The sequence below is a fragment of the Colossoma macropomum genome, unplaced genomic scaffold (genome assembly GCF_904425465.1).
Source record: "Colossoma macropomum unplaced genomic scaffold, Colossoma_macropomum, whole genome shotgun sequence".
In the NCBI taxonomy this organism is placed as follows: Eukaryota; Metazoa; Chordata; class Actinopteri; order Characiformes; family Serrasalmidae; genus Colossoma; species Colossoma macropomum.
In genome coordinates this window covers 47,465,865-47,482,992 of record NW_023494787.1, presented here as the reverse complement: position 1 = coordinate 47,482,992, position 17,128 = coordinate 47,465,865, and the positions used below count along the sequence as shown (strand labels likewise).

The following is a 17,128-nucleotide window of genomic DNA, read 5'->3' as shown; positions in this document are numbered from 1 at the left end:
TGTTTCTATGCACCGAAGATCTGGAACACGTTACCTATAAACGTCCATCAGGCTCTTTCTGTCAATGTTTTTAAAAACAGTTAAAAAACAAATTTCTTTACTTATTTTTTTATTTTCTTTTTATTTCTTATTTATACTTTTATTTTGTGCTTTTTAATTGTAATTGTTAATACATCCCTTTTTTCTCTGTTGTTTTTATTTTATATTGCGCAGCACTTTGAGCTGCATTTTTAATGTATGAAAGGTGCTATACAAACAAACATTATTATTATTATTATTATTATTATTATTATTATACTTTTTGCTATTTGTTTGCAGGAGAGGTTTAGACATCTGCTATACTAAGCATTTCACAGTTCCTTTGCAGTTCCATAATTTTACGGTCAAGCATATCAGAACGGGTGAAAAGTGGTCAGTGTGAGTGTTTCTTCTTCTTGTACGCTGATGTGAGCCAAAGATTGGTGTATGTGAAAGTAGAAGAAAATATGTTTTGCTCACCAGATGCCACCACAGTACTCGCCCAAAGCGTGTTCTCAATACTCAGACTTTCATGAATGGGAGGGTCACAGTCCTCCTGTAGGAAAAAAAGATCAACATCAAAATTATGCATCCTGCTGGAGGATTAACCGAGAAGTAAAATACTTGTTTTTTACTGAAGACAAAGATCAGAAATGCATCCCACTAGTACCACTGGCTGGGAAACTTTCACACAACAAGTAGGAATCATACAGAAGGTGACCAAAATGACCGCAAAAAAGATTAAAAGATATGTGGACACTTTAGATGCAGTCTCCAGAAAGCGCCTCAAGGAGAAGTTCAGCTAGACTGATGGACTGGATCCGTACAGCCTGCATATCTCCAGAGATCGGAATATTCCAATCAATGAGATTTTACAAAAACTATTAACAGTGGCTACCAAACTGCCAAAGCTCTTAAATAATAAACACATACACAAATACGAAGCTGAAAGCTTCTTACTTGCCAGCTTCTTATTTTAATTTCCTGTTCCACCTTAAATGGTGCTGCAGTTATATTAAGGTGCCTTAAAATTAGAAACAAATTTCAAACAAAAAGCTGGCAAATAAACCTCAATAAGTGTGTTCATTTACAATACCTTGAACTTTTATGTGGAAATGTACAATGAGCAGCTTATGGAGCTGCTGGAGTGTTGAATGCGTCTCACTGGCTGATCTAATGCCGTGTACCAAACCACACACTTCACTTACTACACTAATGAGCGCACTTCTAATGGCATAGGCACTATATTTTGCATACTATTTAGAGTGCTGGTACGGGGTGTGGGACGCAACAATAATAACACAGTGGGGAATCTCAGATATTTATATTTCAGCTTTCTTTATCACTACAGCAGCAAATCAATAAATATCAAAGATATATATCACTCAAATATGGCAGTTAATACACTTTAAAACTTAGTTTAAACTGAGTGTTTACTGCCTTTGCTGGATCAGTTATGGCTTTGTTATCTCAAATTGCCTCTGCACTCCCGAGTGAACTTGAAAGTGCCTTCTAAAATGGTGGCGGGCAGCGCGACTGTGTGACATCACTGAAATGCTATTGGAATGAGGAACGGATCAAAACTGAACCATAGTGCTGCAAAAAGCTAATCGTTTCTAACCACAGATATCTTGAAGATGTAATTGCCAACAACGGCTTTGGAACAAAGTGTTAATGTTATGAATATGTGGTGTCTATATACTTTTCCCCTACTCAATTCACAAAAATATCCTTGTTTATGCTTAAGTATATGTACTTTTTTGTTCATAGTACAGTCCTAAAACTTTACGTTTGCACATTTGATGTAGATATGTGCACTGGAAGTTTATTAAATAACAAGAAGTCTCTGTGCTTGTTCACCCCCACTGTGAGGAGGATCAGTTATATTTAAGTTGAAAAAAAAAAAATCTTGGAGAACATCACGTTCCTTTCAAATGTGCAAATGAGTACTTCATAAATTAGGAGCAGGAACTGGAATTATATCTTTGAATTACTCTGTCCACACAACATGTTGTGGTCAGGTGGTCTGTAATTTGCGAGTGACAGAGGTTTTATAATATATAGCGAGAATGAGCCCCACACACACTTCTGCTCATTCACGTCGTCTCTATCTGCTCAGCAGATGTAGTGATCTTCCACTGTCAGATAACAAGGCTTCACTGATGCCGCAGTTCTGTCCAGCTAAATGAGCACCGGATTCTGTTGTGCTTGCATGATGTTACTGGAAATTACAACTGACTAAAGCACAGCCGGCCTCAGAAAAAAACAAACGAAGGTGAAAAGTCCTGATGAGAAATACAAACTAATCAAAGAAACTTTTAGACGAGAACACAAAGTAAAGCATGTATACTGTCATATGAAGAAGTGTAAGCGTTCCTGGTCCAATTCCATGTGTTGTTGACTTTTCTAAGTGAAAATAGGTTGACACATCCTCTATCCTCAGAGACATGCTTCTGCAATATTTAATGCATTTACTGCTTACTATGACAATTTATATTTTATGTTTTATTTTTCACCAATAAGTTAAAATCAGCATATAAATAGAAATTGTTCACGAAGAAATCCCATATTTAAGTGGGTTCTCTGTAGAGGATGTGTTGACTTATTTTCAAAAAGAAAACCAACAGAACATGTCATTTGACTTAAGATATTAAAATGTCTGCCTACAATTGTATGTCAAGAGTGACTGGAAGGAGCAGATACTGAAATGTGAATACTCATAAAATCTTAGTCATTTTACAGCTTTGTAATTAAGCAATAGAACACGAGCGGGAGCGTGTTATCGCGAAATAACATCACTGAAATAACATCACTGTGATTTGGTCGCCGTAGATCATCACAGCCGTGATCTTATCTCGATAACACACAACCTTGACTGTTCTATTGCTTTTATACAAATTTAAATAAATAAAGTACGAAATTAATAAACTGAGCCGTGAACGTTTAATATGTTTTAATGTTCGCAGTTCCTTCCCCCAAATTAGTTCCTTAACAAGCAGCTTGTTGCTACGTCAGAGTAATGAGCTCCGCCCACTTGCTGCACAGCCGGCAGTTCGTTCTCCAGCTCCACACAGACCAACTGACAGTTTGGGAATTTAGTGTCGTCTCATCTTCAGAGTCTGACCAAATCGGCTGTTGGTCAAATGTGATCTTAAAAGTGTCCATTTTCTGTTTGTGGCAAAGTAAGAAGTAAAAACGTTCAAATGGCTTGAGCGTCTCCTACAGCTGTCAAAGTCGTTGCTTAGCAACGGCATCTCAGCGGAGTGATAGTGTTTGTGAAAAACCAGTGATGTTGTGGCGAAATAACAGCACAGTTAGGACGCTTCTCAACCAATCAGCTTGCGTGGCCGGAACTAACTGTTGTATAATGAAAAAATTAACATTGATTATTACACATTTTTTGCTAAAGTAATATAAATATAAATATACACATACATTTAAAAGTTTTTCTCCACATCTGAAATTCAGCTGTGTGGTTATTCCTTGTAAAATAGTGCCACATTACAAAAAATATCTTTGCAAGTGAAAACATTTGTACCATTTTAGTTAATATATCTAATATTTCTCATTATGAGACTGCTGTAAGAATATTTAAAGATTATTTAACCTATTCCTATTTATTTTTACTTGTTTAAGTAATTTTATCTAGTGAAAGTGTCTTGGTCCATTGGGCTGTTTATAATGCTTGACAGAAGTAAATTATCTGCCAAGGGAATAAGACACTTTTACACGATAAAATTACTTAAAACAAGCAAAACTGTCTAGAAATAAGTTAATCTTATAATATTCTTACAACAATCGAATAATGTGAAATAGACATACCGACTATGTTTAAGATATTTTCACTTATTGAGATATAAAACTTTACAGTCTAATATCTTATAAGTTCTGTAAAGGTCCTTTGTTCTCAAACATTAAACTGTTTTTCTTGATTTTTGATCCTGGACTGTGGATACTGTGAGGCAGGTATGAAATTAAATACAAAAAACAACATAATGTGCCTTAGCAAGGTATTCTGCCCCCCATAACCACCAGAACAGCTTCAATGCACCTTGCCATAGTCTACAGAACTGTGCTAGATGAGGGGGACCACCGTTCTTCCAAAAGACATGCTCTGAGCTGGTGTTTTGATGATGCTGATGTGGAGCGCAGTCCAAAATCTCCAATAAGTGTTCTACTGGGCTGAGATCTATTGACTTAGCATATGATCTACAACAATTTCATACTCACTAAACCATTCTGTAAACTGGGGCAGTGTCATTCCGGGATAGACCACCCCCATCAGAATAGAAATGTTTTATCACAGAATAAAGTCAGTAAGTTAAATAAAGTTAGTTTGTTCCTTCTAAGGGGACAAAAGGACCTGAACCAGCTCGGAAAATGCTCCTCACAGCATAACAGAACTTCCAGACCACCTCACTGTAGGGGTCAAGCATTCAGTCCACTTCTATTCTTTTGGTGTATGCTGCACATGCACTCGCCCACTTGTGGAGAATATAGTGAAGAATGACTCCTCTGACCAGACTGCTGTTTCCCACATCTTTGTAGACCAGTACTGATGGCATTTAGACCACCTTGCATTCATCTTTGTTATGAGGGGTTGATGAACTTTAACTATACTTTAATATCTCTCTCTATGTGGTTGTGGACTGACTTTTCTTGTGGACAGTCTGACCACGTCCTGCACTGACACTCTCAGTCACCTGAGGAACAGCTGCTCTTCTGTTATTCCTTATTTATCAAATATTTCCTTACATAATGATGTACCAGCATCACGTTCACTGAATGTCCACATTTGAACACAAATTCCAACCCTATTTACTGGTGACTTTTCCACAGATCTCAATGTAGGTGTCAGTCTTCAAGACTGAACCTCCTGCCATCCGCGCCCCAATAATAAACCCTCTTTCAAAGTCACTCTTGATCCCAAATTGAGGTCAAATGGCTCTGCTCTGTATTTTTATACAAGCTACAGACCATGATAGGATGTTAACTGCTTGAATGGATCATGTAGTACACCTGCCTGTAAGCCTCTGGACGAAGTGTGTCTCTCCACTCATTCAGGGTTTTTCCTCATTCGTCTGTATGGTCAAAAACTTTTGGGACATTTTGCCCACTATTATTCAAAATATGTTCATGCTTATTATTAACTCACGCCAGATGCTGCAACATGGAGGATGGCTAAAGGGCAAAGCTAAAAGTTTTCTTGCACGGCACCAACATAACACATACGCAGCTCTTAAATGCAGACGTATGATGAGAAAGCATCAGGGGTCGTTTAGGTTACAGATCGAATGACTTGTCTGATATGACAACTATGACAACTCAGCAGAACCCATACTGCTTATGCTCAAAGCTACGGAGAGAGAAAAATACACCATAAAGGAAGGTTATGGGGGTGGACGGCTAATGACATTCAGACTAATGCAAGGACAATGAGGCATCACTGTTGTGCAGTCACAGTTTAGCAGTCTCTGTTAAAAAAATGCCATGTCAACATTTTGATACAGGACACACTGAATGTTTAAAGTGTAACAGTAAGGTATGCAGTAGGGCTGAAAAATTAATTGTTTTTATATCGAAATCGCAGTTTAAGATGCAATCGCAAGAGCTGCAATTTTATTTAATTATAGCCTACACTAAAAAAATATATAGTTCTTCAAGGTTCTTAAAAAAAAAGACATCTATAAGTCATTCTATACAGAACCATGAACATTTGCACGCATAAAAAGGTCTCTGCATGGTGAAAGGGTTCTTCACATTGAAGAATGTGTTGTTTGTGGTTCTGTATAACATCAAAAAGGGTTGTGGTATTGTTACTTTGTTGCTTATTGATGTCAAGCTTATAACAATAGAAGAACATTTTGGTCCTATAGAGAACTCTTGCAAAAAAGGTTTCTATGTAGAACCATATACAACACATTCTGCATCAATCTGAAGAACCATTTCACCACGCAGAGAACTTTTTATGCATGCAAATGGGTTGCTGAGTCCTTATGGTTCTACACAGAACCATTGTCTTTACTAAAGAACCTTTAAAGAACCATCTTTATTAGGTGTATACATTAGCAAAAACGTTGTATTAAGTTTAAGAGGGGAAACGAAACCTAATAAGAGTTTGTGAAATGCCTGTAGATGAGTTAGACCAATCAGAGGCAACCAAACCTCCATGTGTTGTGACATCTCGACCACAACTTGCCGGCAGTTTGACACACTAAGATCAGGGGTCGAGCCTTAAGCCAAAAAAACGCGGAAGTTCTGGTCTTCTTGGCCAAAAAATATCAGGGCCGAATGACAATTAAAAAAAAAAACAAAGAACAAAACGCAATTTAAATTGCAGTCGCAATATTAGTCGGAAAAATCGCAATCAGATATCTACCACAAATCGTTCAGCCCCAGTATGCAGTAGTCCAACATTTTTCTTCAAAAGATAAAAAATAAACAGAATAAGTTTTTTTTTTTTTTTGTTCTACTTTTTCTGTTTCACATATTTTACAAAATATCTGCATAATTAAATGGTTGAGATGTAAACAAAAGGCATTCTGAGTGTTTTTATGATGCTCCATTCTAGAGAAACTTTCTGAGTCAGAACTGTTCACAGTTTTGGTGATAGGAACCAGACGTCTGAAAAGTTTAACACCCCTGAAAGCTCCCTCTCAGAAAGTTATTACAGGAAATGGTCATTAATACGCTGCCTGATGTCTGAGATATTGTTTTACGATAGTTTTGAGAAAGTTCTGGACTGAAACATATTTTTTAATGGTGGAGAGGTACAGGGAGGGATGTTGTGAGGCAAAATTTTTCAGATTTACAACTATTTTATAAATATTACACATAAAAACTCAGGAGGACATGTGTAGGTTTACTGGCCATTTTGAATAGTAAATAAAATGTATATCGCTGTTGTCAAAAGAAAACCTCGTATCTCCAAAATGGTAACTTTACAGGAGAAGAAAAAGCCTACTTTACTCTTAATGTAAGTCAATGGAACCAGACTTTTTTCCAAGTACTTTTGAGCTGCTTCTTTTGGTCCATTCATCATGAAATTTACATACATTGTAAAGGGCAACAGGCATCTTCAAATTATGTAAAAAACTGAAAAACGACAAAAATGGAGATACAAGGTTTTCTTCCGACAGCAGTGATATATTTGTGTTGTAGACATCCTCATTGTAAAGAAGTCGGCAGTTTCTCTACAATGAAACATTTCAAATCCTACCATTCTGAATGACTTTGTTTATATCTCAACCATTGAATTATACAGGAATTCCCATTGAAATGCCTGCCTCTAAAGTAGTAAGATACAGCACAAAAATGACCTCATACAGGCTTCCAAGGGGCAGACAGCAAAAATGCCTGCCAAAGTATCACTAATAATGCAGTAAAGTTGTGTAATTATGTCCATCTTACAAAGAACAGAACATGTGAAACAATGAAATGAACTCGCTTGGGACTACTTTGGTTACCTGCTTGTGTGGATGTATTTCTATACGCCATCGATTAGGCAGAAGAACACAGGTAACTGAAGCAAGCCCAGAATACAAGCAATCAAACTAACAGTTGTGCTTGATATTGAAATTCAGTACATTTATGGTACCAAAAGAACTACTTCAATGCTACTAAGCACCCAAATAATCTGTCAATCAATACCAACAAGCATTCAGTCTTAGAGTCTGTGAAAAAGCACGCATGTTCCAAAATCTAGAGTGCTGATTGGCTGTCTAAATTACATTCTGTATGCATGTCATTAATTTGTCTGTAATCTACTGTGGTCAATAAATATACCCACTTTCAGTACCTCACATTCACAATGCGGATTAAGCCACGCCTACTTTCTGTTCGTAGAAATCTGTAGAATACCAGAATCGGTACTGAAGTCAACGTATCAGTACTAAGCTTTAATTAAAACATAAATCGTGATTTTATGTCAGCGATTTGCAGTTAAAGGTCCCGTATCATGGAAAATCAAATTTTCCTTACTTTTTTCGACTAAAAGAGTTTGATGTAGTTGGTAATATTTTCAAAAAAAGTTTCAAAATATACCATTCACTCCCAGTCCGTACAGTCCGAATATCAAAAATAAGATGCAAAAAAAGCCTGTTTTGAATTCCTTGTTTTGTTTTTGATGTCATTAAAAACATTGACCTATTCAGCAATTTAGCCCTGTCCATTCACACTGGAGTGTTTCAGCCCAGACTGCCTTTTGAATCAGGCACAACAAAGGGCAGCCAATCAGAAAAGAGTTAAATTACATACATCTGTCTTAAAGGCAAAAAAAAAGCCTGTTGAATTCCAAGAGATAAAAATAGGTTGGAAAATGGCACAAATTATGAACGTTTTTGGTGTATAAACCCACATAAATGTTATAAGCAGACTTCAGATAAATAAATACAAATGCAGGATATGGGCCCTTTAATATTTTAAAATACTCATTCATGATTCACACAAAAACTCAAGGAGACTATGTTGTGATTATACAAGACCTTTAGAACTGGGTGTAGTGTTATGCCCTGGTGAAGCCCACGCAAGGATGAAAATTACTTAAAAATCAAGTTTGACAAAACTCTCCCTTTAACCTCTTATTCAACAGGGCATATTTTGTTTTTTCCATCTGAATTTACATGACCAAATCATAAGGCAAATTAATCAGTAACTGCATGAAATAAATGTAAAATTTTATTTTATTTATTTTTTTTGTAAAAGCTCCCCTTAAATTAACAGAACATGTGTTTTATGATCACACATATTGCTATATGCTTACAATTCACTGCTGAAAGCCAAAAATCTTAGACGCTCTTTGTATTATTTTATAAAAATTGTTTTTACAGAGCAGATCACTGAAGAGACGCCATCTGTTTATAGTTTATAGCCCAGATTTGTGGAAAAATGGGTCGACTTTCAGCAGACAAGAAAAATGTATGAGTTCAGCTTCTTTTATTATAAGGGTTTAAAATTACATCACCCATCTATTTGACTGGAAAGAAGACAGTTACAGCTCTCATATGACCCCCACCTTTTGAATGTAGCTTATGAAATATGAAAGTTATGAAGAATATGACGAAGTGTGTTTTAGAACCACAGGTGGTTTCAAGGAGTTGAAAAGGTTAAAACTGTGTTAAAATGAAAAGTGTCATCACATGACTTTTTCTACATCTCTACAAATATCAGACAGCTATCCATGCTAACAATTCCTTCAGATGAAAACTGTGTGAGCTGTAATAAAGCTCTGTGGACCTCGAAGGAGATATTCAAAAAAGGACACTGACCAGAAGCACAGCTTCAGGGTCAGTATTTACCGTTTATATTCTACCGATGTGGCCAGGAAGGGTCTGATCCGGGACCTGTCCTTTACATACGGGTTCAGGAGAGTGAGTCAGCACAGGAAGTGATCTCCATCCTCCGCCTGCTGTGTGGCCAAGAGTGAAGACTCCACACAAAGACAAGCTTTGTGCGGGGGGTCCCTCTCCCCCTCTCTTTCTCAGCACTAATCTGCTGTTAATAAGGAGCTCTGCTCGGCCAGAGAGCTGGGAGGAGCAATGCAGGCCTGTGAGGTCATCTCCATCGCAAGAAACGAGTAGTTTTACATTCCAGGAACCCTCTAATTAACCATTATGTAAACGTTAAAGAGCGTTCATGATTATCGATAAGGAATTAATTACGTTCCAACTAATTAAAGGGCCCATGTTGTGTAAAACTAAATAATTTTTGGAATAAAAGAGTTCGATAAAGCATGCAAATACCGCTAACATTTCAAATGTACTATTCATTTCCCAGTCCATTCAGCCTTTACACAGACACTAACTGCAAAAACAGCCTGTTATGAATTCACTGGTTTTGCCAAGTCATGAAAAACCATCCACCTATTCAAACTACAGCGGTTTAGCTCCGTCCATTCACACCGAAGTTCTAAAGAGTGTTTCAGCCCAGACTGCTTTCTGAATGAGGCACAGTACAGGCCAGCCAATCAGGAGAGATTGTCTTTTACATATGTCACCCTTAAAGGGGATTTTGCAAAATTGTTCACCATTATAGTACTAGGAACCAGACGTCCGTATGTCTGACACTACAAATATCACATTTTATCTGCCGTCCAAAATGACCAGTGAACTTGCGTGTGTCTTGTAAGTTTTTATATGTCACGTTGATAATGGTAAAATACTGCAAAATTGAAAAAATACGTTTTCTTTGGATACTCCGCCTGCATGTACCTCTCCGCCCTGAACACCTTTTGGGGAACGGTCTGACTGCAGAGGCGCAAATTTAAGCACTGGCAGCTTCACTCCAGCAGAAACTGGAATCTAGGTAAGAAACGTTCGTGAGTGAAATGAATTAGTCGTCGTTAGCCACCGTGCATATATCACTGTTAGCCGTTAGCTTAGACGACTGTCTAACGTGGGCCTTGCAAAAAAAAAAAAATTCTACCTCGCTATCCTACCTCATAAACTGGTAAGCGGAGAAGCAAGTAGTTTGTTTTTGAGACCAGCACTTTACATTTGCCTTGGGTTGCTCTGTGTCGGCGACCAGCAGGTTCTCTCTCTCTCTCTCTCTCTCTCTCTCTCTCTCTCTCTCTCCCTTTTGGCCCTCTCTCTTCTTTAAATTGCTGCAACTCCTTTGTGTTTTCTGGTTCAAACTGATTTGGATCTACAACATTTTGGAAACAGACCTCCTCAAAGTCCTCTGCATACTCTGCCATCTTCCAAAACAGGTAAGAAAACAGTAAAAATAAACTGTAAACAAAAGCTGTTCCTGGCGTTAACCGTGCTGAACAGCTGTAGCTACAGGCTAGTAACAACAAAAGCACGTTAGAACCACGTGCATTGATCTCAGTCGAGAATGCGGTTTTGAGAGAAAACACGGAATTAAACCTGGAGTAAAACTTTATACTAAAATACGTTTTAGGCCAAAATTTTTTAACAAAACTATCACAAAACAAGGTCTCAGGTATCAAGCAACGTATTTATAACCGTTCTGTGTAATAACTTAATGGGATGTAGCTTTTAGAGCCATTAAACGCGTTGGACGTCTGGTTCATAGTACTATAATGGCAAACAATTCTGACTCGGTAAATTTCTCTGGATTTCACACCAAACCACTCTGAATGATTTTGTTCACATCTAAACCACTAAATTTTTCATTTTGCAAAATCGGTGGAGTTCCCCTTTAACCTTTTCAACTCCTTGAGACCACCGGGGGTTCCAAAACGCACTTCGTCATATTCTTCATAACTTTTATACTTTATAAGCTACTTTATTTTTATAAAATAATACAAAGAGCGTCTACGATTTTTGGCTTTCAGCATTAAATTGTAAGCATAAGCAATATGTGTGATCATAACACATTTTCTGTTAATTTGAGGGGAGCTTTAACAAAAAAATATATAAATAAAATAAAAATTTACATTTATTTATTACATTTATTAGTTACTGAATAATATGTCTTACAATTGGGGCATTTAAATTCAGACGGACAAACCAAAATATACCCACGAGCACAAGAGGTTAAAGCCACAGTAATGGGGGAAAATAGGGGAGAAAATAAAACGTAAAAAAAATGTAGGATATGGGCTGTTTCTCAGAGTAATGCATTTAAGGTTTCTGTTGTATACAAAAGACGTGAGCATGTCTGAACAAACAGCACGTACTCACCCTGGTGAAGTTCCCTTCAAAACTGTGAATGTCCAGCTGGGGCTTCTGAGCGTAGACATACGCACTGATGGAAAACAAATCCTGCAGAAAAGAGGAAAATGACAGACACACATACACAAGTAGTGTCAGTGCACATGAAAACTAGCACTGCCCTGTGACAAACTTTATGCCTTATTCAAGCTGGATTCGTTTTACTGCTGGAGGTCCTGTAAAGTAATTTGTACATGATTTAACTGGTTGATCCGTACAGGATAAAGTATCTGTGTCATGTCTTTAGATAACCAAGATCGAAGTGTCACAGGCCGGACATTCACATCAGGGCTAAGTTTAACGGGTCCAAACAAACTAACAACACAACTCCCAGTTAAAGGGCGATTCCACCAATTTTGCAGATTCTGCATAATTCTGTGGTTGAGATGTAAATAAATTCATTCAGAGTGGTCTGATGTGAAGTGGTTCACTTAAGACTCAGATTTCTTTACAGTGTCTTCAACACAAATAAAGACATTTTATTTACTATTCAAAACCACTAGTGAACTAGTGAACCTACACGTCCTCTGAGTCTTATATGTAATGTTGATGATGGTGAAATAGTCATAAATCTGACAAAAGGGACTACTTCGCCCTGAATGTACCTCTCTGCCGCAAACGGATTTTAAATATACATTTTAGGCAGAAAATCTTTTCAAAATCATTATAAAACAATGTGTCAGACATCAGTTAGCGTATGTATAACCATTTCATGTTATAACTTCAGGTAAAATAACTTCAGGTAAAATATCCTTACAGTATTTTATTTATAATCCTTTATATTGTAAATTTTTGTGAAGGATAGAGTTTACAGTTCTTATTTTTTACTTTTCCTATTATATATATTGTCTATAAAGTAACGAGTAACAAACTGTAAAAACATTTTTAAGTAATTAAGAAGTTAATTATTTAATTTAGTTAATTATTTGCTTGTTAATTCTCTTCTTGTTTTTCTTGAGTGCCTTCCTATCCCTTTCGCTGCTGTAGCACTGAGAATTTCCCCGCTGTGGGACTAGAAAGGATTGTCTTATCTTAACTTTCTGTGAGGGAGCTTTAAGAGGCATTCATCTCTTTAGATATCTGGTTCCTATCAAGACTACTGTGAACCATTCCCGACTTGCTAAGCTTCTCTAGAACAGAGCATTTCATACCACACCACTCTGAATAACTTTACATCTTATCTCCATACCATACCATATGAAACAGCATTAGGCTAGTAAAGAGGGCTCATTAAACTTAACAAATACCGCCCCCCAGGTTTTATATAACTGGACAGTCTAATAAGCCTTTTTACTTTTTTTATTTCCAAGTGTCACAAAATGTTACATAAACAGTGACAAAAATTCATGTCAATGTTCTCGACAAAGGGTAAAGCAGCGCAGCTATCTGGAGTGTATTTCAAGGAAAATGGCTCACAGTTTATCACAATAGTCACTTATGGTGGAAATATGCTCATCTATGAATATAAGCAATGCAAAAGTAAAACGTTACTGAGGAAGTTAAGACCAAATAAATTCTAATTCTCCTTTAGGCCCAAGCATTGATTAGTGTTTAAAAGCAGGGAACAGACATCCAGCTTTAGAATATTTAACTGTCAAGGCCACAGGGAACCCTATCTGGTCATTCAGCGCAGCAATCATTCAATGAGTTGCTGAAATTTTAATTCTGTGATCACATTAAGTGGTTTCGGAAAGACAAATACAAATCTGAACTGGTGCTCTGGGCGGGTGTCATCTCCACCCGGATGGTACGGAGAAGACAGTCGCTTTGACAGATTCCGGTTGTCTCTTTGGGTAAAGTTACCGGCCCGTGTGTAACAAACGCTCCGGCCTGCGAATCAGATCCACGCTGATATCAAACATGAGCCTGACAAGGTGAGCGTCCCATGGAGGAAGAGAGCGTGGGCAGCCGCGATAGAGTTACCACGCGAAGCGACAGTGACGGCGACCCGAGGCGCCTTTTCAGCTGTTCTGATTCACCCACGGTGCTAACATCTAGATGAGCGATGGTTAAGTGCTTTCAAGCTCTATTTTCAGCAGAGCTCTGGAGACGGCAAGGCTGAAAATATGTGTGCAGCAGCTTGTTTCGGTTTCTCGACCTGTTATTGTATGACAGCGGTCCTGTCATACATACGTGGCCATTTTGGTGCCTGAAACACACTATGCTCGATGTGCTTAGCCAATCTCGTCACAAAATATGTTAATTTTTATTAGATTACATTTTTTTTAAAGTAACAAATATACACTTAATATTTTAAATGAATCATAAAACCCAAAACTAAATTTGTCAAGGAAGCACATCCTTATTACACACTGTGCCTCTGAGCACCTTGAGACTGAAGTTAGCCTTAGATACACTGCAAAAAAATTATATCTTGGGAAGTAAAATCATCTTAAATCTAGTCAACATTTCTAATATTATAAGATTATTCAACTGACTTATAGATGTTTTTAAAGTATGTTTATCCAGTAAAAATGTCTTGCTCTGTTAGCAGATAATTTCGCTTGTTTTGAGAAATAATGATTAAATTACCCAAATTATAGCATAGATCCATAGATTTCACTAAATGAAATCACTGAAAACAAGTAAAAAATGTATAGAAATAAGTTAAACTAGCAAAAAGTTAATCTTCTAGTATTCTTAACCTCAAAATGAGAAATATTAGAGATAGTGTTTTATTGGGTTTATCTATAGTTATGAGACACATTACATACAGTGCTGCTTGAAAGTTTGTGAACCCTTTATCATTTTGTGAATTCCTACAAAAATGCGACCTAAAATATGATCAGATCTTCATTATATCACAACAGTAGATGAGTCTTTGTCAAGATGTTTTATACAGTGTATAAATGGTAACCAAGTTAGCTTAGTTACTTTTAGTACTCTTAATTATCAGGCAATAGCATTAGCAAAACATTATTAGGCTGACCACAACAACAAGTTTAACTTTTGTCTCTGTATAAAGATGTGGGCTTATAAGCACCAGCATTATGATTAATGTGTCTAGCAAGTATCACTACAAAACTTCAAAATGAAATCTTATTGGCAAAGCTAATACATAAGCTATTAAAGTCACTATTGATTAAATATGATGTAGTATGTAGACATGTTAAAGTACTGTTCACTTCCCAGTCCATACAGCCCATGTTGTGGAAACTAAGATGCAAAAACAGCTCATTTGAATTAACTGTCTTTGTGATGCCACAAAAACCAACACATTTACATAAATCCACCACAAATCAGGGCCGCCAATCAAAACATAGGTCCTGTACAAATTCAAGCTGTCCAAAGAAAAACATATCTCCAAAATTATGACTTTATAGTACTAAAATGTTCCTAACTTTTAACGGAAGCTAACATAATCCAAGTAACTGTAGAGAATTTATATCGGTCCATTCATCCTAAAATTTTTACATAATGTAAAGGACAGCTGCTGTGTTCAGATAATGTAGGGGAGAAAAAAGAAATAAACGGAGATATGTGGATACATTAGTCTTAAAGACAGCATAAAAACAGCATGTTTAATTCTAAGGGATAAAGAGAATTCGGAAAATGGTAGTGTAAAAATGAAATGTGGCTAATTTTGGTACATAAACCCACACAATATCATAAATGTCAGAGGACAAAAATAAACCATGTAAAGAAATCCGAATATGGACCTTTTCATACTAAACAACAACACGAGGGCTGGGCTGAGGCTGGAAAAAAAGCTATATGGACCACTGTTGCAGGTCAAAGACACATACCCCTAATGCAGGCAGCCTCTGAGTGCAGGCTACAGCAATCTTCAGTTTCCAATCTGTTTCTCCATCAAGCTGGTCTGTTCTGATAAAGCACGCTCCTGAAAAACACACAACACATTCAGACAAACATTCATCAATTTAATACCTTTCCTCCTGTTTTCTCTACAGTTCTACAATACAGTACAGATCCGTATTGACCCTAAAGTGAAAGACAAGTCAAGCCATGTGAAATCCTCAAATTCTGACCTATAGAGAGAGACTTACGTGAAAAAGCTTATGACACAAGACTGTGTGGACTATAATCAAAATCCTGACAAGGCTAGAGAGCAGAGAATGGACAGACAAGGGCAAAGGACACAGGTTATAGATCCCTTAAGGACTAGCCTGTAGCCTCAGTATAAGAGGCAAGTGATCAATAATCACTCTCCACAGGCCTTTCAGTTTCTAAGGTACAATGTCACATACTGGCAAAGCAAGTAGCCATTAGAATATGCTGCATAACAGAAATAAGAAAAAGTGACAGCTATTTACTGGCTGCTTTTTAAAATGCATATTAATAATAAGAAAATGAGCACAGCCCAAAACAGGTCCCCATATCTACTGTAAGTCATGTCAAGTCATGCAGCAGTGGTTAAGTATCTGACTTCACTAAACCTGCTCACATCAGGACACTCTCCATATGAAAGATTGATGGAAAAGCTTTAACCCCAATATTACATATAGCTCACACTACTCTACACTGACATTTGGGAGCTCACATTGCCATCATTTAGCAAAGGTTTTTGCATTTTAGTCGCCTTTAATTTAGCTACTGAATGTATGTCGCTGTTGTCGGAAGAAAACCTTGTATCTCCAAAATGGTAACTTTACAGGAAAAGGAAAAATCCTACTTTACTTTTAAAGCAAGTCAACTGAACCAGACATCTGTCCAAGTCATTTTGGGCCTTTTTTTGGGTCCATTCTTAATTAAATTTACACACAATGTAAAGAGCAATAGGCATTTTCAAATTATGTCAAAAACTGAAAAACAGCAAACATGGAGATGTAACTGGGTGTTCTTCCGACAGCAGCGATATGCATGGCTGTAATACAAAGTAATACTATCAAAGACACTCTAGCCAATGCTGACAGAATGATTCTGATATTAAGAGGTACTGGGGGACAGAAAACATCCTTAAAATGCAGTCATTATTACAACTAAATCATCTCTAAATCCAGTTCTTTTTCACTGCACTTTTTTTTAAACTATGTTCCAACCTCTCTTTATCCTATAGGACTGAACAGGCTGTTAGTGTTACTGTGCCTTTAAGACTAGTAATACATAAATGTGCTCTGTTCTGATTGGGTGTGTTGTGCCTCAGTTCAGGCTGAAACACTTCTTATAGCTTCTGCCTGAATGGGCGGGTCTAAACTGAATAAGTGGAAATATGTAAGTGATTTTGTGTTTCATGACATCATAAAAACAGTAATGTGTGAAATGAGTAAAAGGTATGTTTTGCAAGTTGTTTACATTATTGTTTACTTGTTTTGAAAATATGTATATATATATATATACACACACACATCACAAAAACAATACATTTACAGTTGTATGCAAAAGTTTTGGTTAAATTACATGTTTTGGGGTTGAAAAAAAAGTTACCAAAAAAATAAAGTATGGCATATTTTTGCAGCGTTCTTCCCAATATGTTA

General features: G+C 36.9%; 1 protein-coding gene across 3 annotated transcripts in view; it reads right to left on the bottom strand.

Moving 5' to 3' along the window:
• The window catches only part of atp9b (ATPase phospholipid transporting 9B), an 89,814-nt gene that overhangs the window by 49,673 nt on the left and 23,013 nt on the right, over positions 1 to 17,128 (bottom strand). For all 3 annotated transcript variants that reach the window (XM_036567609.1, XM_036567610.1, XM_036567608.1), the window contains 3 exons: positions 15,440 to 15,534; positions 11,664 to 11,744; positions 499 to 574 (listed from right to left, as the gene is read on the bottom strand). In XM_036567609.1, the coding sequence (XP_036423502.1) occupies positions 499 to 574; positions 11,664 to 11,744; positions 15,440 to 15,534 (252 nt within the window). The remainder of the gene's footprint in view (positions 1 to 498; positions 575 to 11,663; positions 11,745 to 15,439; positions 15,535 to 17,128) is intronic.